This window comes from Chiroxiphia lanceolata, chromosome 7, assembly GCF_009829145.1.
Source record: "Chiroxiphia lanceolata isolate bChiLan1 chromosome 7, bChiLan1.pri, whole genome shotgun sequence".
Lineage (NCBI taxonomy): Eukaryota > Metazoa > Chordata > Aves > Passeriformes > Pipridae > Chiroxiphia > Chiroxiphia lanceolata.
The window spans coordinates 8384879-8412310 of record NC_045643.1 but is presented as its reverse complement, the minus strand read 5'-3'; the positions used below and the strand labels follow the sequence as shown (position 1 = coordinate 8412310).

Sequence of the window (27432 nt, the reverse complement as noted above, 5' to 3'; positions counted from 1 at the left end):
CTGCAAATAATTTTATTGCAGATATATCTGCAATATTTGGTGCTTTCCAAATAAGCTTGTTCTACTTTGCTAACTGGAGAGTGAAAAACAAATTTATTACTTTATTCTAAAGTAAAGAAACATGTTCCAGTACTCATGGGGAGAAAAACAGTGAAGTAGGGTGTGCAGTTTCACATACTCACTTCATAGAAAGGGACATGCTTTAAAAGGTCTCACCTCACAGGACAACAGCGTAACCTTGCACAACTAAACTCCAGAATGCAGCACACACCCAAGAGCTATGACATCTTACATAAAAAGATACATCTTGGAGTGATGAGACAGGTAAAGAGATGTCAGCCACACACTGCAGTGGAAGGCAACGGATTACCAGCAGAAAAAATCCCAAGCATTCCACCAAATTCATATCACAGTAACACAGAAATAGAATGGTAGGATGGCTTGGGTTGGAAGGGACCTTAAAAATCATTTAGGTTCAACCACCCCTCTGCCATGCACAGGGACAGCTTCTTCTAGAACAGGTTGCTCCACACCCCATCCAACCTGCCCTTGAACACTTCCAGGGATGGGGCATCTACAGCTTCTCTGGGCAACCTGTTACAGTGCCTCACCACCCTCACAGAAGAGAATTTTTTCCTAACATCTAATCTAAACCTACCCTCTTTCAGTTTGACACCATTCCCCCATTCCCCCTCATCCTGTCACTACATGCTCTTGTCAACAGTCTCTCTCCATGTTTCTTATGAGTTCCCTTCAGGTACTGGAAGGCTGCAATTAGGTCACCCCAAAGCCAATTTGGTCTCCAGACCAAACAATCCCAATTCTCTTAGCCTTTACTCATAGGAGAGATGCTATATCCCTCTAATCATGTGGACTCGTTCCAACAGGTCACTGTCCTTCCTGTCAGCTGCATCCAGCTGAGGACTCCAGAGTTGGACGAAGCACTGCAGGTGGGGCTCATCAGAGCAGAGTAGGGGGGCAGCAGGAGTATTCTCACACCCTCATAGCTATCTGTAAGATGACGTTAAGTTGCTAATCATCAGATTTGAAATCTAGGCTCTGTAACAAAAGCTAGAATGCAGTGGGCCTACAAGTTTATCAGAGACAACAGTGACAGAACTGCAAACAAAATTAATTCAGTTATCTGGAAAATATCTGAAAGGCAATATCAACACTATGTAATTACATAGTTATGCTGCTACTCTACTCAGAAGGAGTTACTGAATCCTTTTAATTTTGCAAGTAACTCTTAAGTTCTCTTAACAAACCAAGTAGTTTGTTAAGAAGCTAAGAAGGCTTACGCAACTTAATATTTGCCTCCCAGTTCTCTTTTCCAAACAAAATACCTGTCATGAACCCCCAGGCAAAGTAGGCACTAAAGCTTATCTGAGCTTCTGAGAGCTTGTTAGCTCAGGTACAACACTGAGCTAATGTGTGTATTCACTGTATTAAATGGCATTTGCTCAAGTTTGTGAATGAGACTTGTGGATATACATCCAAAATTATCTTTCTATGAATGGTCAAAGCAGGAAATGAAAGCCTTCTTCAGACTGCTCAAATACAAGGCTTCAGTTCAGCCCATGTGGACTATTTCCAGGGACAATGTATTGCACCTACATCCCTGGTTGGAATGCTGATGCTCAAGGAGGATGTCAACTGCACACGGTTTTTTTCATCCTGTGGATACATTCTCACTAAAAGTCATCTTGGAGTAATTATGATCAGTTGCAGCTTGAACTCCACAAGGTTAAGCAACTAAAAATCATTTCTTTAATATGTAAAACAGAAACTGTGTATACAAAAAAAATGCAGATTTGAACTAATTTACTGAAATGACCACAATTAAACTGTCTTTGTAGTTCCGACCTTTGTTTGTAAACCCCAATCCCAGCTCTCTTATCTGTTCAAAACATAAGTAAAAGATTATTCAGTGTGCTAGACAGTAAATATTAAGACTGTGTATTTCCTGATTCCTAACATGAAAAAGTTTATCTTTAATAACCCAAACTATATTAACTATAATGTACCCAGAGCTGAAAAAAGCAGCCTTTTGCACAGTGTTGCCCATAAAAAGAGATTGAATGAAAAACGATCTGACGCTAAAGGTGGTACAATATCTGAAATTTTACTGAAGTTTCTTTAAGGCTTTAAACATTAGCCTTGTTTATGCTGTATCTAAAATTGCGACAAAGGCCCCTCGCAGAGCAGATGGGCATTTCCTGGTGTGCTCTAAATTGTTCAAAAAAAGAAAAAAAGAAGAAAAAAAAGACAACCATTAAACACAACGGGACACTTCCAATGAAAGGACAACAGCTGTTCTTAATTGCAATCTGAAATCCCAGATCTTAAGAGAGTACCACGCTGTCAGTGCAGGAAGGGCATAATGAAAACTCTGGTCCATGAACACGCAACGCATAAAATGGGATTTGTCTCATTTTTGACAGGGCCTCTACCTGCCCTCACTTTTCAGAGGCATTTAGAAAGCGAAACATAGCAGTGTCTCCTTTACAGGTCATCCTTTTCAGTGTGCAAAAAAAGCCCCAAAATTCTAATGAAAAGAAAAATGAAGCTATTGGAACATTTTACTTTACGTGACAATGTGAATGAATTTAAAAAAAAACACTCTCAGCATTTTATATCCTAAAAATACCAATGGCATAATATGAAAGCTAGACAGAACAATCCAGTTCCAGGAAAATGAGAGAAATAGGATCTGGCAAAAATGTTACCGTTAATTTAGACTACTGAAGCCTTTACACACATCTCCAACATATATTAAGGTTTTGGGGTTTTTTGCTTTTTTTCCCTAATTATCGTTGGTCTAATAATCTAGCCAAACCCCAAACTTTTTAGTGCTTACAAATAAACACAGACTATAACAAATACACTCATATGCAAAAAAAAGAAGAGAGAAAGAGATCACCATAGATAACTAAAAACATTTGACTCTCGATCCCCAACATGACTGAAGTCAAATGTGAAGTATGCTGTGTACAGAGGTATGAGTAAATATTTGAAAACAGTTCTGAAAATGAAGTTATTTTGTTGAGGCTCTAAGCCAGCAGTTAATTCATGAAGGGTGCTTCAAGATTATTTTCCTTTGTACGCCACGACAACAATTATAAAGTTTCAGAAGCATCTGGAACAGATCTCGAGTTAAGTGTTTTCCTTACAAACTCACTACGTTTTAAAGGTACCCAAAGCCTTACATTTTTGCAAGCTTTCTCAAGAAGCCCACTGGACACATGAGTGTTGGCTAGGACCACACACAGCTCCCCAAGGGAGAAACTGATGGATGAGCAGGCTCTAGTGGAGCCAGGTGGGCCCCGCCCAGAGAGGAGAGAGATCTGGCAGCAGGACCTCAGGAGCTGTGGCTGACAGCACTGCCAACTGGCATAGCTGTGGACACTTCAATGGTTTGTAAGCCAGTGGATCTGGTGCTTTTGAATAATTTTGTCATGGCAGAATATGTTTCTGTATCTTCTAAAAGACAGAGAGATGCAGAAGATCGAGACCAGCAGCAGCCAGTACTCTCCATCCCCTGGGGTATTTTGGGAGACAGTGTTGTCTTGATGCTTTTTATATCTCCTGTAGTCTCTATATATACTCCTTCCTAGCCTAGGAAGTGTTTAAATGCCACAAGAGCATAGAAATCCACCCTGACTCCACATAGCCTGTGTGCAAGCAGCTCTGGCAGTTCCACCCCACCTGTGCGACAGCTCTGCGGCTACAACATGGCATTGTACATTCTCATCTTGGACATCCCATGTCCCAGACACTCACAGAAGAATGACAGCACCAGTGCCATAGAAAAAGGATTTAAAGGGCCTTTTCATTCCTTAATTTAGACAGCGCTACTTAGAGGCCTGGTGGAAAGGCTCATTCCACCAAACTTTGGAATCCAGTCTAAATGTCACTCCAGACCATTCTAAAAATTAAAATAAAGTACAACATTCATCTATACACTGCTTTTTCAGGCTGTCTATACTTCTTGGATATTCAGTGCATTTTTGGAGCCTCCTTACAGCCACACATCCTGCTATAAATCATTTCCTGTATTATTCTGTGTTTTTACAAATTTTCATGCAATCTAATACCAGCAGCAAACAAGCAACTACTGTTCTTGTCAATAAGACTACATCCACCTCTGGAGCACTGGGGCGAGATGGCTGCATTATGTGCTATCCAAACCCACTAAAACAGCCCTGCTCAAATTTCAGGGAAAAGCTAAATTTACTGTTGTATGTGAGAGAAATCTTGCTTCATACCCTAAGCATTCAAGTCAGCAAATCACTTCCAAAATGCTCTTCAGAGAATGAGACAGCCATTTCAATACAGCCGCATGATAACTGCCCTCCTCAAAACTCTTATTTTCTCTAAAGGACTTCTGAGGCCTCCTACCATGTGTAAAATACAGGAAACTGTGAATCCCATGGGTGGTGTGAGAGCAGACTGCAACAGAAGAGGCTCTTCTCAGGCACAAAGTCTTTTGACTCTTGAAGCAAATGTGATGCTTCAGCCTCTTTTAATCTCTGTGCTTGAGGTACTTACATTCAGGGATACACCATATCCAGTGCTGCTTCACTAGAGAGGTTAAGAGAGCAATAATCCTGACCCCTGCCAAAATAAGACTTGAATGTTCTCTGTAGGTTTTTTTTTTCATCCCCTTTCTCTTTCAACTAATTCCTAGCATGGGTTTAACAATTAGGTACTGATAGTCCTCCCTAATTGCTATTTATGATCTCTATCAGTCACAGATTTTGCCAACTAACCTCTGAAGTGATCATTTTCCCTCAACTATATATCTCTTCTGAAAGCAGCACTCAGTTGAGCCACATGAACAAGTCTAAAGACTGAGTCTCTGGAAAAGTAAAGAATTATTAGGAATAAGAACAGAACGTCTCTAAAAAGCAGACATTGCACGGTGAACAATACCATGGAGGGAGTGGCTAAAAAAAAAACCAAACCAAAGGCAAATGAAGATTAGGAAAGTACAAACTGAAACGGAAATGTTAAAATAAACATACTGGGGCAATGAAGGACACTTAAGCATATCACAAGCTCTCACCCCACCACCCCCTTCCTCAACAAATAAAGACAGCTACTATGTATCTTACCACTCTGCTATCTATGGGGAAAAGCTTAGTTTTACATATAGTTAAAAACTATCCTTCACAGCTGAGGCTTCATCATACACTTCAGACAAAAATATTTGCTTTACATCATAGAGGAAAAAGAGTTACTGCAATCTTGGTGTTTCCAAAGACATATAATCCTGGAACACCAGTAAAAAAAAAAAAAAAAAAAGAAAAAGAAGCAAAAATATAACTTCTATATTCACTGCTTACATCAGTTCAAAACTTGAAAAGGAAATAGTAAACACTATCTATTGTCAGAGTAATTGCAGATATCCACAAGTTAATGATTTGTCCCAATAATTATCTATGTGACAATCCTTGAAATGGGGAATATGAATAAGTTCATCATTCTTACATTTTAACAAATATATTTGTGCTTGTATTCCATTTAAGGCAAGCTGGATTTCTGGAGTTGCCTGTAAAAGTTTAAGTTTCTCTAAATTGGAAAGCTTTACATGCAAACTATTGTCTCTTCATGAATGACCGATTTAAAAGAACTAATAACAAGTAAATAAAATATACAGCAAAATTGCCCAAGTGGAATTCAATAGGCATCTGATAAAAGCCTTCTCCAGATTTTTACTGTGCTCCTAGTTATTCACCATAAAAACTTCAGTGCATAGCTAAAACAAGTGCACATTGACCAAACCCTCATTTGCTTGTAGCTTGCCATTAGCAATACAGCTGCCACTTTTATTTTGTGCATCAAAATAATCTGTGATTCTTCTAGAGCGAGCAGGTAAGGCATCTCAGAACATAATGGGGTGCAAAAAGCTACATGCCACCCCACCTCCCAGGGACAGAGAGCTGCAAGTAGCCAGGAACCGATGCTAAGATAGGAAATGCATGAAAGCACCTATCCTGCAATCCCTTAAAGCAAATCTGTTACTGGTAGGAAAGTGATACAGCATTATGGTTACAAATATGTGGTACAATAATCTATTTGACTTCCCACTGCATTCACTTCAAAGACACCAGCAGCTGCCTTTGTCACTGGTGAAAATCAATGTGAAATAGCAAGATAGACAGCTTGGCTTGCTCTCATGACCAGTCTACCCACAAGGTAAGCAAAGCAGCAATTACATCAACTGAAAGAGTAATTACATTAACTGAGAGAGCAGAACAGAAATGTAAGGACTGCACAAATCAAGCAGCAAACTGTTTGAACACTGAAATGTCATACTCTGCCCTATCAAGTCAGAGACAAGTCTGATCCTGCCTTGCAGATAAAGACAAAACCAGCAAGATTAACAAAACATCAAGAAAACCCAACAACCCAACAATTAAAAAGCTTGGTAAACTTCCTATTACAACTATGCAAATAGCCACAGACTATGAAAACAAGCATTCCAGAAGACCCAGAAAGGTAACACTTTATTATACGGTGCCACAACAACAGTAGTGTATTTAGAGAGGAACAAACTACTAAAATAAAATCTCTTTGATCAAATTTTATCAGGTGTAACTCTATCCAAAATCACCTGATCACAAACTCTCTCCCAGAAATTCAGCTTGGCTGCCCATTCAAACTGTGGCCATGGCTTTACTCTAGTTTCCAAAGATCATTAAAAAAAAAAAAAAACAAATAAAAGAAAAAAAAAAACAAACAAAACAAAACATCAAAACAACCCTGTCCAAACCCTACAATTAAGTGTTAACTGGCGTCACTGAAAGAGTCAGTCACTCTCACAGACACTCTTGAGGAAACACAGAGCAGATGATTAGGTGTTCCCTCCCTCCCTCCCTCTCCTCTTTGAGATTAGGGCTAAGAAAACACCTGAACAGATTTTTCACTCCCATGTTTCCTTCAATGACCATATATGGAAAAAACCTCCAGGTATGGATTTCCTTCATGGCATTATATACTTCTTTCTTTCCTTCTGTTTTCATTTGCTCACCAAGCCTGCTATTTAACTGGGACAGGTGGCATTCTCAAGAACACCCTCCCTATATCAATCCATCACACTGGAACACACGCATGTACCTCAAGTACAGATGGAAGGTCATACAAAACTACTGGAAAATAACCAAACCATGATTTATGTTTCTTGTTTCTCAGGAGCTCCCACACAGAGCCAGAGCTGCAGGAATGTCCCATGGCAGACTACTCTGGAGATGCTGACACTTAAAACCTGGGGTTCCCAAACCTGAAGGTTCTCTCCAAAATGACAGACATCAGAGAATGTAAGTTATCATGCCAAAAGGTGACAGCACATTTATTTCTGACAGAAGAGTTTTGGTGCCATACTGACCTAGTTTCTAAAGGAATCTCAAACCAAACCACCGCTAAAAATTTTTTCAATGAACTATTTGCATTTTTCTAGCTACCATTAGTAACAAAATCACATTATTTGTACAAAAGACACACTGAAATAAGAAACACACTACATGTAATTTTATCTCTAGACACACTTTCTAGGTTGTATGCATTAGTTTCCCTATAAAAAGTCCAGAGTTTTGCTTTGCTCGGGATTACACAACAGGAATGAAAAGTCTTTTCCCAAAGCACACTGAAATGGTGCAGTGGGCTCACCCACAGTCAATACTTCTGAAGAGGCCATGGCTCAATGGAGATTTACACATCAAAGAAAAGTAGGTATGTACCTTTCCACAAATCAATGTGGGGTTTCTTACCCCCATAGCAGAACAAATACCACAAATTGCAATTTGTCTCACAGCATCTCTTCATTAAAGTTCCTGAGCAGCTAAAAAAAACCACCTTGAAGATTGCAAGGTCTCTCTGGAAGTGCAGCAGCCTCCCCAGACATGTCTGAACCCTGCTTTTAGCAGTGGCTTGCTGCTGCCAGAGCAGTCAACTCTAGAATTAGCTGCAAGCTCCAAGGATGGGATGATGTCAGCTCTGTCCCAAACCCCATTCCTGGTCTGTACTGACCAGTTTGGCAGGCAAGCACCCCACTGGTGAACAGCCTAGGCTTGGCTCCAGCAGGACTGTAGGGCCACCCTGTGCACTCACCTCATGGTCTGTTAACCAGCATTCAACCAGCTCCATGCTCACACAGTGAGCATGAATCCTTAGGTACAGCACAATGCACTACATATTAAAGGGGATGAAAAGTTATTTAGGCTTGTCAGAGATGGTATAAGGCAGCCTACATAGCACTTATTTTATACACCTACAATACTTTCCAAATATCTTTTAAAGATGGTGAGAAGTTTACCAATTTTAGCAGAGATTAAAGTGACTCTCTTGATTCTGCAATTCCTATAAGCATCTACAGGCAGATGGGAAGGGAAGCAAGGTCACCATAAAGTAAAATCATTTTATATTTCTACAGTTTGAAAATACTGTATAGGTAAAAGAAACAATAACAAAGATTATTTCCTAATCTTCTATTTTTAAAGATATTTTGTCTACTTAGTAGGTGTCAGAAGACAAAATTTTCATACAGGAGACATAACAAATAAAGAAAATTTGTGGAGAGATCATATATGCCCAAGACAAATTAGGCTTATATTTTTCTTAACTTGGGACTCTATCCAAACTTGCAATGAAAATCTACTGCTATAGTGCAGTCAAGATCTCCTGACATAAAAGTCAACATTTTCTCACTTCAATCTCCTGCTCTTGGGCTCTATCTCACAGAAGTTCTTGCTCTGATATAGCAGCCTGACCATACAATTATTGTCATTAGTGATGAATGATGTTTATGTAACATTTCTGTCAAGTTAAAACAAGTTAATACACACAAGAATGATTGTTGACCACTTTTGTTATGGAAAATCACATCTCAAGAGAGGTGGAAAAATGTGCAGATCAATATATTACTATGTACTTGATTCAAGGTGTAACCAAGTACATAGTACTGACTTTCAGAATATCAGACACACTTTAACTCCCAGATTTTACTTTTAAAATACTCCATCATTTGACAGCAAATTTTATGCAGCTGAACAGAATTAGCAGAGCAGAAAGTTCTTTTAGCAAGGAACTGTGTCAATTTAGCAAGCAAGTGTGCTTGCTAAACAAAACTGTGAAGAAGGAAAACCTGAATATAGCCAGAGTTCAGATCCAAGAGGCCCAAGAACTACCAGAAGCTTATTCGATCTGATTAACGCACTATCTGCATTTTCAGCCCAACACATGTGAAAATGTTACAGATGAAGTCTTAAGGCAAAAAATTAATCAGAACAAAATAACTTCCAGAACTATTTCCACACATAATTTCCTTTTAACCTAAAAGCTAACACTGAAGGAAGATGAAAAATTCATGGCCATGTTTAGACACTTATCTGATCGCTCAAGTCAGTCTCCTGAGTTTGTGGCTGCAAAGTCAGGTACAACTTCACAACAAGCTGGAAACACTTCTCTATCCTAGTGTCATGCAGAGAAGAGGAACAGCTGGCTTTAACCTCACCACTACAATGTCTGACAAGATAAAATGATCACTGCAACATACAGGCCTTGAAGCCCAGGTACCTCATTTTCAGCCGTAGCACCCACATCTGCAATCGACATTTTGTCCTATTATGCACAGGGCTTAACCATGTTCCTTTACTCTCAATAGCTCTGACCAATAATTCTGCTATATATTTTAGCCTTAAAATTTGCATTATATATTTATGGTGCTCTATCTGTCCTCTTGGAATGAGCTCATTTAAACCCAGCACAGAGAAGACCAAGCTTTTTTTTTTTTCCTACAGTTACCATTCAGACATGTCCAATATGTTTCTACATTCATCATGAGGGTTTTTTCTTTTTTGTTTGTTTTTTTTGTTTGTTTGTTTGTTTGGGTTTTTTTGCATTGCACAAAGATTAAGAGTTTCAGATATCAAAAGTAACACTATATGAGTCAGACATATTTAACATCTAGAGGCTTCCACAAGGCAGTCTGGACTTCGAAAGGAAGAGATTTCCTTGAAAACACACTGCTTACTTTCCCATGCAGTAACAATGGCTACTTTTAATAATTAGGGGAAGATGTTCTAAAATGCACATACCAGAACCTAAGTGCATGAAAGAGTATCTCATTCTGCCTTCATTTTAGAATATAGATGAGCTAACAAAAATTCATTTTGTGGGAGTGGTGGTGTGATTTTCGTTTTGCTTGCTTTAATCAACACAGCTTTTGAGAAGAGAGACAGCTGGTACCATCTGTTCCAGGACAGAATGAAAACTAAAACTTCTTTGCTGTACTTACATGTGAGGACTGAGTTCATAAAAGTTTCGGTTTCTGTATTCCTCCACTTTCTCTGGAGTATAAATGGGTAGAGACCTGTAGGGGTTTATTGATATCACCACGCTGCCAATGTATGTCTGTCAAAGGAAAAAAAAGTTATCGTGAATTTTTCTCTTTAACATACTTTTGCTGCTTATGTGTTGTTTGCCCATTTAATGCTTCTGAAAAAAAAAAAAACAAACCAAACAAAACAAAATAAAACCCACCCCAAAAAACCCTGAAAAAACAAACAAACAAACAAAAAAGCACCTAATTGTAGCAATAAATAAATATGTGCATACGCCCTGAAACGTGTTTTAAATCTCTCTCAAAAATCACTGTTGGGTACCAGGAAGCTATTTCTACATAACTGAAAGCCTCTTATGAACATTTTTTAAAAGAAAGCCCAATCGTACTATATTTCTGTGACTAATTCAGTTGGGGGAGGGAAAGCAAAAAGGACACAGATGCTCATGAAGAACTGACTCCATCTGCATGGCAAATGTCACACAAGTTTTGCTGCAGCCCTTGGGCACTCACACAAAACCACGTAAGGCAATGCTGGAGTTGGACTGTGCTCCTCTTCCCAAGGAGGAACTTTATGACACTTTGCCAAAGCCTTGAGCACAGAACACCTTCACAGAGAAGAAACCTGAAGGTTAATAGCCTCTGACAGGTCTCCATCAAAGGACAGATTTACTGTCAGGGTTCAAGTCTGACAAAGTCCTACCATGACGCGAAGCGTAAATTTTGTGTCCAGATTCTAAACATACTCACCATTACCACTGGAAAGCAGAGGGAGCTTTTTGTTTTACTCTGTTAGATCCCATCCACTACTGAGCTGAATGAAGACCAGTTCTGTGCACCACGACTACCACGCCTGCACATGACACAATTAACTTGTCTTTGTTGAGCCTACTGCTGGGTGTCCCACAGCTCTCTAGGCCTCCCTCCAGCTGCAAAGGCTGCATCCAAATACACCAGAGGGGCAAAAAATGCCAAAACCCCATTCCATCCTGCCTGCAGATACTGACCAAAGATTAATAAAACCTCAAGTGTTTGGTATCTCTTTCCACAAGCAGGAAATAAATAACTAACACCTGATGAACACAATTTTCTGATAACCTGGGAGATGTAAAGCTGTACACAAAAGCCACAGGTTCCCACTACTTGGATTACATTTATACTAATGACAGAAAAAAAACCCAATAGTTTCTACAATGATCTAGGATTTTAAATGACTTTTGTGCAGTGATACTTTAGTACCTCGCAATCACCGTGTGGATTTCACCCCTCACATTTCTTAGAGGAAAGTGGTGTAATTTGCACGTGTAAATGGGAGGAGAGGCATGAGGAGCCCAAGTTACTGAGCAACAGTAGAGCACCAAACTACTGCCAGAGCTGAAGTCACAAATGAAAAACATTAATTGCTGCAACCCTTCCCTATCTTTCAAGTCTAAAGCAATTTCATGCTAAATGCTAACTAAATTTGGTCCTAAGCAGAAAGCAAGGAGAGCAATATTTCCTATTTTCCATAGCACGTATATGCGCAGGCAAGCCATGAGCTCACGTGGCGTTTTCTGTCCCAAACTGAGTGGAACAAACTAGACTGCAGTGATAAAACAAGTGGCATGAGGTCTCCAAAGACTCTCGTAGTTCCTCCTTGTAATGTTTACCACTCACAGGATGAATCAGAAGCAGCCACTGCTGACAACTCATTGTACCGTGCTGCTATGATGAAACACAGTACTTCACCCACTGGGCTCAAGCCTCACCATTTCTAAACACCTCCTCTCCCTTTAACTGGACAGCACCTTCTGCAAAGCATTTCCTGACATGCATTCAAGCCCAGAACAGAGCCAATATCCTAGGACAGGCTGGTTTCACCCCAAAGGTGAAACCATGCTGAGTGCCGTGAGGGGGAGCAAGCGTGGAGCTGCCTCGCACCTCGGCAGCCAGGCTGCAACCCAACAGAGGGACAGCTCCAATCTGCCTCACACCACAACTCGGGAGGGTAGCACCCTCAGAGGCATTCAGATACAGACAGTTGAGATCAACTCCAAAATAATTAAGATTTTTGCTTGTTTTAAACACAAACCGCAGCGTGTGCTTATGTATATGTACTTCAAACAAAGAAAAAATTGTTCTAGTTTTGTGGTCATCCTCCCCCTACGGAGGAAAGTGCTTTCCAGCTTTGTCTAATCTCTTTGGCTGAACAAGATGAAAATGCAAAAATTGCCTTTCTACAGTGTTTACTTTGCTCTCTCTGCACACATGCGGCCTTGGCAATTTGCAAGTCTACAGATTCTTGGCATGGGTAATAGATACCCAAAGCATAAGAAGCTTTCTAGTCTTCCCAAGTGCACGGATACCCCAATTAGGACTCTTTCCTGATAAAACATTAATATGTTAACTTGTTTCCTTCTAAATCTTAGGAATTTGTGAATTCGGCCTGTTGTGAAATCAGTTTTGGAAAGTATCAGCAGAAGAGAGACGAAGGCCAAATCCTGAAGACTGTATTTTGAAACATTAATTCTTCAGAACTCAAAGATTTGCCCCTATTTTGCTACCTTAATAGCATACAATTTAATGGCTAAGTTCCTTGAAGTACCTTGAAATGTCAAGTTAAAGAACGATGAGTGAAAGTGAAAACCTTGATTTTTAATTTTAAATACAGGCATTCAAATGAGATTTATTTAGAACCATCTCTTCATAGTTAAGTATTGCTTAGACAATGTATTTTGGGAATTCAAGTCAGCTCTTTATTGTCAGACATGAACAAATACAGACCATTTCCTAAAATACCAATATTTCAAAAGGTTAAATGACCATATGGAAACAAAGACATACTCCTGTCCATCTTAAACACCAAGCCAAAGCATGCCAAGAAATCACTGGTTTTGCCGCAAAGCTGCTTACAAGAACTAATACATCTCCTCTAGAAATGCCAATCTCTCAAAGCTGATGCCTAATAGCTACTTGCTAATGGTGGTCTGAGAGATTCCACATAACAGGGATAAACAGATCCGGAAAATAGCTTTCCCACATAACATCTGTCTTCCCACCAGAACTCTATTATAAACAAACAAAATAAATGGCTTAAATCCTTGAGCAAGCGACAAGCACAGAAACATTCCATTGCTGAAAGCAGAACACCCAAGAGTAGTAGGAGACCATACCACAGTACCCCAGGGACAAAAGAGATTCTTTATTTTCCCTGTTTAAGGACAAAAATGAAACCCCAGAGGAATGGCCTCATGATGATGAACGCACAGAATACAGTCAGGAGATTTGATTTCTTTCTTGATCTTGACATGGTCTCGTTAGGCAAGATTGGACAAGATCTGCTGTCTCCTCAAGTTTTGCTAACTAGACTTTTGATAATATTCCCTCCTTCTTTCCAGTTTCTACTTTATTGCAATAACTCACAAAGGCAACTTTTGTCTCCTTGGTGTGTTTGTTCGGAACCCAAAGCAAAAGGGCCTCTCACTCAGCATTTATCAGTGCATCTGTCATGTCACATGGAGACATTGTGATGGGCTAACATTTCATCTGCAGAAAAGAGCATTCAAATTTTTATTGACAATGCATTAAATGACAATGCATTCTGCATTCCCCACCAAACAATGCATACCACTCGTTCCTATACCCCAAGCAGGAAGAAAATTCCAAATCCCAATTCAACTGGAAAAGCTGTTGATATTTGTTACACATCATTTCTAAGTACCGTTAGAGATGCAACGACCAAGACACTTTGATGCCACATTTTCTTCCCCTAGGGGGAAGAAACACCTGGGGCAAGATACTGGGGCTACTTCAAGCTTATAGGCACCTTGCAAGGCCTTCTGCATCTTTCTAACCCAAACCAACCCTGACTTAAGAAGAGGCCTGAAATAGCAAGACGATATAAAGCTCTTATTGCTAATATACAGGCAGCAGCCTCTTCCCAGCCAAGGGCTGAGGAAAGTTCTTGCTAGAAACTGGACATTTTCAGCTGAGAGGTTGCAAAAACCTTACAGTGAGCCCAGTGTAAGGTCCCCAGAGACCTCCACAGCCAGGATGCACAAGCACTGCGGTGAAATCTCATACATAGGGAAGAGGCAGCACAGGCCAATCCAAGAAGAGGAGCTTTTGGAAGACCACTAGTACAGGTTATGGGAGAATATTTCACAACCTGGGATACAGCATAGTAAAAAAAAGCTATTTTTTCTCCTGTCAAAGTTAGACTTGCAATGCCCCAAGGGCCCAGAAGAGAGAAGATTACGTGTGCAGAAGCCAGGGAATACTGTTGACACTAGTTGAGGCTGCAGCACAGAAGCTGCACAGCTGGGGCTGTCGTAAAAGCCTGCTCCACATCTTTAAAAGCTTTTCTGGATCTATGGCAATCTCTGCAAAGCAACCTTATGCAGAGTTTAAAATCATTAAGCATCTACACAGATTTGTTGCAAACCTTCTGGAACTGTACTCTACATCCCTTTTGTCAGTTGTGTTAAAAACAAACCCATGCTTCTAATCCTGTAACAATCTAGAGAAACTGCTGCTGCACACAACTCAGTCCTGCTGTAATATGCCCATCTGCTAATGTACCTCTCAAGTGCACTAAATTCCCAGGAGACAATAAGGTTGCTTTATTTAATTATTTAAACACTGGAGCATGGAAATAGAAAACAAAGAAATTCTAGTAAAATAAGATTATTTAGTAAAATACTGATTCTCCCACTTATGCAGACCAATTTTAATACTTCAGATATGTATAATGCACATTTCTTTAGCAATGATTATGCTCAAACATAGTGGGTTCCTATGACTTTGAATGGTTTCAGACCATGTTGCTAAAACAATTTATTGAAAAGAAAGACAATAAAGAACAAAGAGAAATGTGATTAGATTTTATTGGAATGAATCCAGAACCAAGGCTTACACAGCATTGTTTTCACTGGGGGGGGAGTGCTGTGTTTTGGTTTTGTGGGGTTTCTTAATGTGACATATGCAAAATTATATCTCTAATATGATACTCATTTTTCCTTTGTATTTGCCTGAATTACTGCAGTTGTGGATCTAGCCAACTCATAAGCAGGTGTGCCGCTGCATGTTCAGAACAGCTGAGGCCAAGGAGATGGTAGAGGAAGCCTGTGCTTACTTGTTCTAAGTTTTCTGAACAGTCGCAATCTCAAACAGAACATGGCAAATTTAACACTGCAACTTTACTCCATAATGAAGTTTCCCAATTTAATAAACATTAGCAACTAGATCGGTACTTTATTAAAATATCATTTGAACAATCATGCTGTGTGCTCAAATTTGTTTTACATTGTGGTTGGCCACAATAAAACAGCTAAATGCACTGTGTTTCTGGTTCATTGTGTTTTTCTTCATGGTGGAAACAGAAAGCTGCAAGAGACAATAGTTAAAAGACTAAGGAAAAGAGTAACATAAAGACTAAAAGCAAAGTCACCTGAGCCCTTTACTATTTCTGGGGCTTTGATCTACTATATTCCTGTGTATGACAGTGTAGGTGTTTGTATTGCTCGGTGGAGAGGGATGGGCTGGGTACTTGAAAAAGACAAACAAACAAACAAGAATTTCATCCTGTAACACCTCAGGGTTTGCCTGCACTGCTTCATGACAGCACATGCAAAAACTCTACCTGTGATTCAAGCCAAGAGCTGCACTTCCCCTTGAGCCAATGCTGGGCTAAATGCTCCTTGTGCTCCAGTGAGCTGGGAGCATGAGCAGGGCCTCCAGGTACCCTCTGCAAGAGACTTCACAAGCACAACACAACCCCAGGATCCGAAAGAGCAACAGTCAAATGGAAATAACAGGAACTAAAAGCTAGTCTTCAGTAAACTGCAAATACAAACTAGACTCTCACATGTAGTCTTTCTTTCTCTCTCTGTGTATATATATACACACACGTGTACATATACACATGGAAAAACCTCTCCTTCTCCTTGATACTGTTTTTCATCTTAGTTTGGATGTAGTCCTTTATAATTTTGTCTGTATAACTGAAGAAATATATCACTGGATTTCTGAATAGACACAGCCTATTCTCCATGATGATGAAAACTCTCTTGCTCAAGACCACCTTCCCAGAAAAAGCATTTTAGTCCCAGAAACACAGTGGACAAAGTCTGTTATGTTGTAATACCAAAAAAAACCAATCCTGGTAAGCTAATACATGTGCTTAATGCAGTCATTAACCACGACAGGCAGCCCTGTAAAACCTGCATGGGAGAGCAAAGACTGTAATAAAAACTACCTAGAAATAAGAAACTGAAGCAACAGTATCCACAGTTCAAGCAAAACCACCTTACTGCTAGAGGAGACAAAATAACAGCCCTGTGCCAAATACATTAATGCCTGATATCATGACCCAAGAAACAAAGCTCACACAGGTCACACAAAGGCAGAAGCTACATCTGTACCCCAAAGCAAACAATCGCAATACAGAACACAGGCAACCTATGTCAAAGAGGACAACACCACCACTAAAATACTTTTCAATATGGGCTTGATCCTGCAAGTCACTGTGCAAAGAGTAGCAGTCTGAACAAGCTGTGGCCAACCCACACTGGCCAGGATCAAGCCCTGAATCACACTGCAACATGTTTGAGATCCGAGCCCTGAAGTAAGAGCAGATCATCTGCCAGAGAAAGACACCCACATGGCAAGTTGAAGCGAGTACTTGAAGTGGATGCATGAGCGCAGATTGCTGGGTTTCTCTTCTGAGTTTCTTCAGGGCACAGAAATCTCTTCCCTGCTCAGTGAATATTGCTGCTAACCTCAAGATCATTATGACAGACTCTAGTGTTATTATTAATGAAGCAGACTAACCATCTCTGCTGGTCACCTCTCTGACTAAGTTGGGATGTTTTTACACAAACAAACAGAATTCCTACACAGGATGCAATTACAGGCAAACCTGTAAAGTAAGTGATGAGGAAGTCAACCCAAAGGTAACATGAGGAATTTTTCAAGACAGCATGTAAATACCCCTCAACACACCAGTGCTTGCACACTTTTCAAAAGATAAAGACTTATTTTCATAAGCAAGCAGTAGCTGGAGATGGGACAGTGTCACTGCCAAGAAACCACGGGTGAAAACATTAGTGAGAACATTCATTCTAAAATGTTTCATTATTTCTGTATGAATGAAATGGGGGCGGTGGGCTGAGATATACCTCCTGTCATGTTGCAGGAGGCATAGGAGGCTATAGGCTAACTTATAGTCTTCAGGGTGGAAATCATGTTTTTACAGCCCTTGGACACTTTTGCTTTTATTTCTGTCATTTGTCAATCTTTCATTAATCTTTCTTTTGTGTTTTTGTTTCATATAATGTGCACTGAAACCACTAGGAAATGCCCCAAATGTTGTCATCACCTTAGTGAAGAAATACACAGTATTTCGAGACAGAGCCAACACTATAACAATCCCTGGGGCCCTACTGGAGGCATTTCCCACACCACCTCACTTTTTTTTAAGGTTTCACATCAGAGGCAAAAAACAAAGAGTGTGTAGGGAAGGAGAAGATCCCTATACACAATCCACCAAATGCATACAATTTTCTGTTATCCTTATTAATGTTTTATTACCCCTCTATGCAGACACTGCACGTGGCCCTACAAACCAGTGCCTCAAACACTGGGCTCGGCATCGTGGGAGCTGTACAAAAAGGAAACAAAGCACTGCCTTAAGATAAGTAACTCTCCTCCCATAAAGCACTTCAAGGCAAAAAAGCAGCCAACCTGCTGCCTGTGAAAATCTGTACTCCTGACTCTGGGCAAGTTATAAAGTTTGTTTTACCAGAGCAGGCTGATTTGAAGGGCCAGAGGACCACCAGGATTTCTATCTAGGTAACAAGCAAAGCAAGATTTGCAGGGAGGTAGAATACTTCTTAGGCCACAAGCTATCACAGGAAAAGATGAGCCTTGGGCACACAAGCCTTTTTTCACATCTGAAGAAGAAGCAGCAGGCTTCAAGGTCCTAGCCTATGGCAGCTGCAACAATATTATTACTACAACTCAGTAGCTTCCCTCAAAGGGCAAAACTGTTGAGGCACTGATGGGAAAATTGCTCAAACTGACACAGGCATTCCCCAAGGGAGGAAGAGAAGGAGATGGGAGGAAACTCAGGTCCCCTGGGCTCCCATCACAGGCGGATGGATGGCTGCTCTGCTCCAGCTCTCAAACCATCCTGCCTTTAAGAAACTATTCAGTCACCACACCTGCCACTCCTCAAACTCCCAAAGGAAGACCAGCAGCCCAGGCTGGAGTTGTTGGATAAACACAAGTAAATACATGAAAGTACAAGAGAGCAGGGTCAGATCTGGCAGGAGGAAAGACTCTTCTGCATGTTGCTGCAGGAGCAGCAAAGCACAGAGCAGCTACCAACCAACATGCACACAACTAGGACGTACCAAAACCACAGGGGACAACAACCCTCATCAAAACCCAACAAAGGACTCCACCTGGCCTCAACAACAGCATACTAGAGACGTACATGATCACGCTGACATCAGAAGGTAATGAAATTGAGAAGAAAATCGAACTTCAACAATCACTCAGTCACTATTACCACAAAGATTTTCTCAGCAAGTTGCACTTGTGTTTCCCAATACCACAACACTCTGTTCTTAGGGGAGAAGGGACTTAATATGAAGAGATGGTCACACAAGGCTAATGCAGACCAGGACAATTGGTCTCATTCACATAATTCTGTTCCCTACTCTATTCTTTCATAATGTAACGTCTGGAAGAGTAGGTATGAGTGCAGCAGGAACAAAGCGACTATGCTTGACAGCAATTCAGTAAAGTCCTAAATACTGTCATGTAGCTGAAAGAGGGATGAATCAATAATACAGACAGACACAGTGGAGTAAAGGCAAGTCAGAAACAAAAAGGCTACCCCTAAAATATTAAAATAGAGATCAACAGGAAATAGCTAACTCTATGAAACAAGCACACCAGAAGAGCCATGCCAGCAGAAGGCAGCGACAAGGATGGTACCTCAAGCAGATAAAACTGAGTTACTACACTGGAATGCCAAATATTTAATGTTTCAGTGATAAAATAACAAATGTTCAGTAACATAAGGCTGTTCCTGCCCAAAGCAGCCCACAAACTCCACGCACCAGAAAATACAAATTAAACGCTGACATCAGAGAAAGATTCTGTTCTGTTGTAAGAACAAAAAGCAAACAAACATTTTCTTGTAAGGAACAAAATGTTGACCTCTGCAAATTTGGGAAGACTTCAAGAATCAACATAACTGTGGGGAAAAATGTGCAGGGCAGCAGAATAAAGCTGTATCTGACCTCTAAAGGCTGACTCCCGTGAGCCTACGCAGCTCCACTCCCCTCCAGACTCCTCACACCTCCCTTGACACTTCCACACACCTCACAAAGCAATAAAACCGGTATGAAAATAAGTTTCAGACTAACACATACACTACATTTTATCCCAAACCTCTACCATTCATAAGTCACTGCAAATGCACATATAGACAGATGCCCCTCTCCCATTTGTCTGCATCCCAAAACACAAAGGAAAAATTATTGCTGAGCTGGATTGGATGAGCATATTTCAGCCAATTTAGAAAAAAATAAAATAAAAAAAAAGTTAAAGGAGGGAGTTCAACAGAACAAGTCAAAAATTCATCAGTCACACACAAACTGAATTTTACAAATGTATTTAAAGTTTTCCATGAGGTCTGTAGGTCACACATTTTAACTGCACAAACTGCTCCCTGGAACCTTCAAATAATCAACATTGTGGGATTTTTTTTTTTTTTCTACTTGCTAACTGCATTGCCCATGAGCCACTTTTTACTTTGTAAAGTTAGTGAAATACTCTCACGGGCTTTTGTCATCAACAGTTACAGAAAAGATCTTTTGTGGAACAGCGATGCAAATTTTATCAATGAAAAGTTTAAGAGTTGCAAACACAATATAATAAACAATTACAGCTTTCTAATGAGATTTTTCTTGGTCAGACATACCTCAGACATTTCCAGACATGACTAAACTCCAAGATTCCCATTTCCAATTAACACATGCGTGTCACCCAACGAGCCCTCCCCCCCCCAAGCCACTCAGCATGAGATTACTGCAGAATGTGATGGTCTTTAGTAGAATATTTGGCCAAACTCCAGCTCCACCAGCCTTCATGCTTATTTTTATAGGCACAGCCTCCAGCTTTGCACTCTGGTATGTAACACAACACCCAAGTCTATTAAACTTTCCATCAAATACACATAAAATTGAACAACAGGTAATCAAGCCACAGTCTGTTCCCTAATAGTTAGGAGTACACTTATTATCCTGTTTGCACCACGGCATGAAACTTAGCTAAGCTTCTAAAACAGCTTACAGTGAACGTGCCCAGGATGATACAAAAGGACCATCAGAGGATCCAGATCTGAATGCATTTGCAAGGAGAGCTCTTACAGAGTAGAATTTCAAAGAGGTAAATGGAGCTGGCACTAAGATCTCCAACATCAAACATTCAGCATCAAACATAACTGTGAAAGAGACTCGAAAAAACAAAAACTCTTCTAGTGGAATGAGCCCAACTGTCTTGTCATCTTTGGCTATGGGGAGAGATTTGGCATTGTTCACTGATGGCTTGATCTGACTCACATTTCGTAGAATCACAGAATAGTTTGGGTTGGACGGGATATTTAAAGGTCTCTAGAGTTCAACTCCCCTGCAATAAGCAGGGACATCAAGCAGAGCCCAGCCCCAAGCTGACTTTGAATGTTTCCAGTGATGGGGCACCTACCACCACGCTGGGCAACCTGTTCCAGTGTTCCACCACCCTCATCATAAAAAAAATTTCTTCCTTATTATCTAGTCTAAATCTTTTAGTTTAATCTCTTTTAGTTTGAAACCAATATCCTTTATGAAAAAGTTTGTCCCCATCCCTCTTATAAGTCCCCTTTATTGTTTTACCCACCAAGACTGGCTAACACAATCATGCAACATCTGGCCGACCAAAGCATTTTCAAAGCTATCCATGTTACAGGTCTCATTCCTCACAAGAAACCCTTTTGAAGGTTATAACTGCAACTCCATTTTAAAACTAACATATGTAGCACAGATACACCCTTCAGTCTGCAGGAAACTGCTTAGAAACCGACGCTGAGCAAGCCTGGTTTACTGCTGAGAAACATTTCAATCTGTTCACATGGCTTCAATTTGACTTTGTTCTTTAAACCTGGATACAACTTCTGGTAATACCTAGAACGAAGCACTGACATAAGGACTGAATTTAAGCCCACAGCTGAGCCATTAAAGGACAAATCCATTCCTACTGCCCTCTGAATGGATCCTGAGAGGTCAACTTATGTATGTAGCTTGTTGGAGCTGCAGAAATCTGCAGTATTAGTTACTTAAGGACCAACAGTAGCTCTTTAACAGTGCAATTGGCTTTCCCTGGGATAGCATGCAAACAATTTTACGTAGTAAAACAAGCACTACTTCCAGGTGTAACAGAGGCTTCATTGTCCTCACCAGAGTCTAAAATTAGAAACACAAAGTGTAGTTGTCATGACTGAAACTGGGGAGAAGACAGTTGGTGGAAATCTGAAGAAGGTAGAGGAGAGTTTGTACTTGAAAACTAATGTGGCTGGTACAGTGAGCAGCATTCCAAGTGTTACTGTTTTACAAGTTTTCTAAAATATGCAACAGTGGCATGAAATTTGCAGGGCAGCAGAACTCAACTGATATGGAAAGGAGATAATATTCCTCAAGTGATTTGGTAAATAAAACCATGCAGCATCCCAAACCAAGTAACTTGCATACTTAGTAGCAGCATGAGGCACAGGCATAAACATCAATTCTTTCCACCACTGATGTAGTGAGTGTTTTAATACTTGTAAAGATCTGCAACATTTTGCCTTCATATTGTGCATTCACAAAAAATACCTGAAAGACCTTAAAAAAATAAATAACATGATCAAACAAATCAGAAAGATTTAAGAAAAAGGAGAGAAAAAGGGTAAATGGTAGAGCAACAAACTACAAGGGAATGATTCAAAACAAAAAAAAAAGTTTTGGTTTTGGCAGCAGTTCACACTTCTTAACAGAGCACATTTAAGTACCAGGCTTTCCCACCTGCTAGGCAAAGGATCCTACATTGCAAGAGAAAAGTGACACCTCTATCACCTACCAAAGCACATAATACAGCTAATTACATTGCATGTCAGTGCCAGGCCCAGTCAAATCAGAAACTGGGGGAAAATACATACTTCACTGTCACCATCTCAAAGAACTGTGTTTGAATACAGTTGTCAGCCAGCTCATAATAGCAGATAAAAATAAAACAGAATACCCATTTGTCATTCAAACAAATGTATTTCAAGGAAAAACTATCCAGTCTGAATTAAGCAGAAACGTGTAATTAAATACTTTGCAATCCATAGTAGTTTACAGTGAAAAAAACCCTGAGAAATCCATATAATTTATAGCAACCCTTTTTAAGAGACTGCCCTTACAGAGCATTTTTGTATCCTTAATGCTTTAAGTAAAACTTTCAAATATGACCCAAAGAGTGGGCAGGGTGGTACTGTCTTCTTCAGTCTCTAGGCAAACAGCTCCCTTCTCTTTTCCTTCATATTATCTTGAGCTAAAGTAGAATGAGATGATTCATTATCACCCACTTTTACTGTAGGCATTAGGAATATAGCATTAACCCTAAAACTGATGGGGAACATGTTAATTATACAAGCCACTAACTGAAAGAAAAAAAAGCCTGAGTCCCAGAAGGGGCAGCCACTGCAGCTGTTGAATATGGAGGACTTGCCAAAAGCAGGATGAAAGAGCACAAAAGATAAGTCTGATATCTATCTGCCTGTATCAACATCGAAGGGTAATCAATAAGGAACAGAACATACCTTTAAGGAACAAGGAAAATTTGACACAAAGTTTTCCAAAAGTAACTCTCAAACGTATCAGGAAGATTTTTTTTTTTTTAAAGCATCGTGGAAGAAATCTTTCCACAAATACACATTGTTCTGGTTTCTTCTCCAAGGTTTTTTTAATGGATGCTGAGAGTCCTTGTCTTATTTTAATTTTCTGTTTAATTTAATTGTCAGTCTAAACTGAAGGAGTAAATCAGTGGAGGTGAGTGGAGGAGCAGTTGGGTGTAACTGTGTATTACCAACCTAACCTACAGAAAGAGAATACGTGTGGCTGAGCAGAAAAATTATTTGGGAAGAAAGATGTGACAGACAATGAATAGCAGAGATACAAAAGCACAGACTATAAAGGATAGAAGAAGCAAACAAAACCAGCACAGACCGTCCCATATTGGAGGATGGAAAGGAGAAGGTATAATGAGACCATGAAGGTTCATGTGCTTAGCAAGAAGGAAAAGTATAATCACACTAAAAATTAAAACTGCGGAAGGGCTAAATTATAATTAAGTACAGAACACATCTATTTGATTGTAATAAGCTGTAGACACAATTGCTTGCAGGTCATAGCTATACTTTGGCTTAAATATCTCAGCTTTTACTCTTAAAAGACTTATCTTTCACCAGCAGCCTTGGAATGTTTCTACACATCATTAAATTCACACAGCTGAAGCAGTATAACAGATACAATACTGTGCACATTTTAGCAAAAAGGGAACAAAGATGAAACAGGAAATGAAAGGCTTAACTGGAACCACAATTTGCCACTTTGTTCCCTGCCTGTGCTTCAATTGCCGGTTCACAACATCTCTCCTGTTGATCATCACTCAGAGATTAATATCCCTGAAGATTTCGATTACTTCCACATATATCCAAGCTCATTGTATCTAGCTTAAAATACAACCACTCTAATAAACGTAACCCTTTTGCAAATCAAAGATAGCAGGCAACATTTAAGTTAGCCTTAGCATATTCCAAGCATGAATTGTTTCTACTTCAACCTGCTCTAACATCTTGGAAGTGTCTTCCCTGTTAAGTGAATTATTTATAACTGCAATGTCCTCTGACAACAGCAGTATCAAAGTTATTGTCAGCAGCAGTTCTGAAACAGTTCTTCATGAAAATCAGAGGTCCCCCATGTTGCAAAAAGGGAAAAAGAAAAAGGAAAAATACCCCAGATGGGAAAGATCAAATGTAAACAATGCAGTACAGGAAAGACTACAGCAGAAGTAAGGTTTAAAACATCCCTAATACAATAGATAATGTTCAGGCATTCGGTCTATGCGTATCCTTATAAATAAACACATATCTTAAGAATGACAACATAGCTCCCCATAGGATGTAATTTCTTAACATATACTCACATAAACTTCATTGTGATCAAAGCGCTTTTTCAGATTATTGATGAACGAATCTTCATTAAGTGGCTCTAAAAGGACCATATCTCCCACCCCTATCATGTCATCTAAAAGTGACGTCTTGACCTCCATTTTGGCCATTTCCTCCTGGAAAATAAAGAAACAAGAATAAAACAAAGAGCAAAGTTAGCTCAAAGTTATTCTAATTATTCACAGGCATTATCTAGTAACACTACTCAAGGAATAAAAGTTAAAAGCCCATCGAATGACACTACTTTAAAATTATTTTTTCCAAGGAACGTTTTCAAAGACATTGCTTCTACCCAGGTAGTCCACACAATTTCAAAAATTTAACTTCCAATCATGAACAATGCCTTCTGGTCCACTGTACATTAAATGCAAAACTGCAAGAAACAGGAATGATTATTCCAGTGGGCATCACAACCAGATTTTTTGGACAATTTCAACACAGTGTTCAAGTGTACGCAAACCCAAGTTTTATCAAAAGCTTCACCAAGATCTCCAAACTAGGGTTTAAATTTGTCAATACCCTAATCTGAATTTCTTTCTCGCCCTTACTTGCATTTCTCCAAATGCATCAACTTGGAAATGGAAACCAACTAAGTGAACCCATCCCGAGACAAAAACCACACTATTTGATCTTAAGTCATGAATCCTGTACTCTAGAGTGCCTATATTCTAGTACAGTACTGGTCTTGGTTACCTGAAGCTACCAAATTATTTCATTTCCTAATCAGATTCAATTAAATTACAGATTTATTTGTAACTTTATTGCTTAAGAGAGCACTTTCATGGGGCAGCTGACAAATGGAGACTGCATCTATATAACTGGAGTGGCAAAAGTCAGAAGCTGGGCTTAAACAGAGGACCAGGATCAAATAAAGAAACCCAGTCTGATAAAGGAAGTAATTTAGACAAAGAAGTCAAGGTCGGGCCAAAACTTGACACTTATTTGATCCTCCCAGCTTTTCATCCTTCCAATCCAAATGCTACAGAAGATTACTGAGTTCCTCAAGAACTCCAGGCACACAGTTACTGCTTTAAGCTTTTGTGATGAGACTGAAAAATGAACAGATTCACAGCGGTAGGGGGCAAACAGGGAACCAGAGGTGAGAGAACAACTCTGCTGACCACACAAACCAAGAACCAGCTACTGCACAGGTACACAAAACAACAGCTGAACTTCACCACTCAGCTGTAACCCCCCAGCCATGAACTGCCATCAGGCTTTCCTTGTTTCCCCTCTCACTGTAGCACATTTCAATTCCACGTACTTTTTTTCGTTTTCCAAAATGCTGCTGAGCAGGTATTACCTTATACAATCAGCGTTACCTTGCCATAGCAGCTCTCCATCAGATAAGTAATTTAAAACAAGCAAAGTCTTTTATCTCTTCCTTCTGCCCACAGCCACTAAGTTACTACACGTTATTTGATGTTTTTCAGCAGTGAGTGACATTTGAGGGATATTAGATCAAAATAGTCGTGCTTGATGTTTTTCCAAATTCAACGAAGAGAAGCGCAGCTCCACAGGCGGTTGACGGAAGTGATACAACAAGACCCCCAAAAACCTGAAACGAGCCTGGGAATTACTAGAAATTCACATGGAAATTCAAAAACAGTGCTGAACTATGGTAACCAACCAAAGCTGAGTCAACTCTGCTAAACAAACAAAAGAGTATTTATTTTAAACAAAAACACTGAACAAATATTTTTGTAGAGAAAGATACTTTTATTCTTAAAAGTTCACCCCTCTGAATCACCAAAAAAATTTTAAACATTTACAGAATCTTTTCAGAGGTATCACTTCAACTTCTGCATCCCATTAGGACAAATTCTTTAAACTACCAGTCTTGTTTCAGAGACCTAATTACTTCCCATACATCAACTAATGCTCAAATAATTTTTGAAGGCTGAAAAAATAAAACCCTTCTCAAGTACGGAACTTATTAAATACTGCGTTTGTGGCCAAACATATAAAAAAAGCCAACACAAAAATCCTAATAAGGGCAATTCCAACCTAAAATTTAGGTTCTAAGTAGCATACCTCATCTACCATTGTGAAATTACATACCACCTACCACACTTCACGCATCATTGCTCAGGAATTTCAGGACCAAGAGCAGCCAAACCCATCAAGAATATTCATGTATTCCCAAGCGCAGTTACATGTTTTGCAGAAGAGGTGCACAAAGATACTACATCTACTACTAAGTTGGATGAAAAAGTTGTATACAAATATTAATTTATCAATATGTTTGAAAGGTTCAGTTTTATGGTCAAAGTTTATTTTCAGCTTGTTTTTCCACAGTAATTTACAGCATACTATGGCTAAAATATTTCCATTAACATGTGAGTTAGAAAATAATACATACACAAATGATAAAAAAATTGGACAATACGTGAAGCATCTTGTTCAACACTGACTGCTCAAAATCATCTGCAATAGCTTCACCTTTGCAAAAAAATCATTAAAGATTCTCTCATACACTTATGTATGATTCAAGAGTATTCTGCCATACCAGTGCTGTTAGCCTCCATTTCAGTGGAATCCAATCATAATCCCTGCTCTGGTTTAGGTAACAACAAAGGATAATTTGGTTGCCTATCTAAGGTAACAAGTGGGGGAAAAAGCACTCTTAAGAAAAGCCAACATTATACATTATACAATGAGATAGAATTAATAACTTAATTTTATCTACTAGAATTCAGTAGAAGATCAGTATATACAGCACCTTCAAAATACCAAATACCCATTTTTAGAGCAGCTTTTAAAAAAACATCAAAAATCGGTACATTACACAGGAAAAAAAATAAATAATCAA

General features: G+C 39.5%; 1 protein-coding gene across 6 annotated transcripts in view; it reads right to left on the bottom strand.

Moving 5' to 3' along the window:
* MYO1B (myosin IB) overlaps window positions 1-27432 on the bottom strand; it is a 112922-nt gene that overhangs the window by 72520 nt on the left and 12970 nt on the right. For all 6 annotated transcript variants that reach the window (XM_032692902.1, XM_032692903.1, XM_032692905.1 and 3 more), the window contains 2 exons: window positions 24596-24736; window positions 10298-10413 (listed from right to left, as the gene is read on the bottom strand). In XM_032692902.1, coding sequence (XP_032548793.1) covers window positions 10298-10413; window positions 24596-24730 — 251 coding nt within the window. In that variant the 5' untranslated portion in view covers window positions 24731-24736. Of the gene's footprint in view, window positions 1-10297; window positions 10414-24595; window positions 24737-27432 lie in introns of those variants that run through there.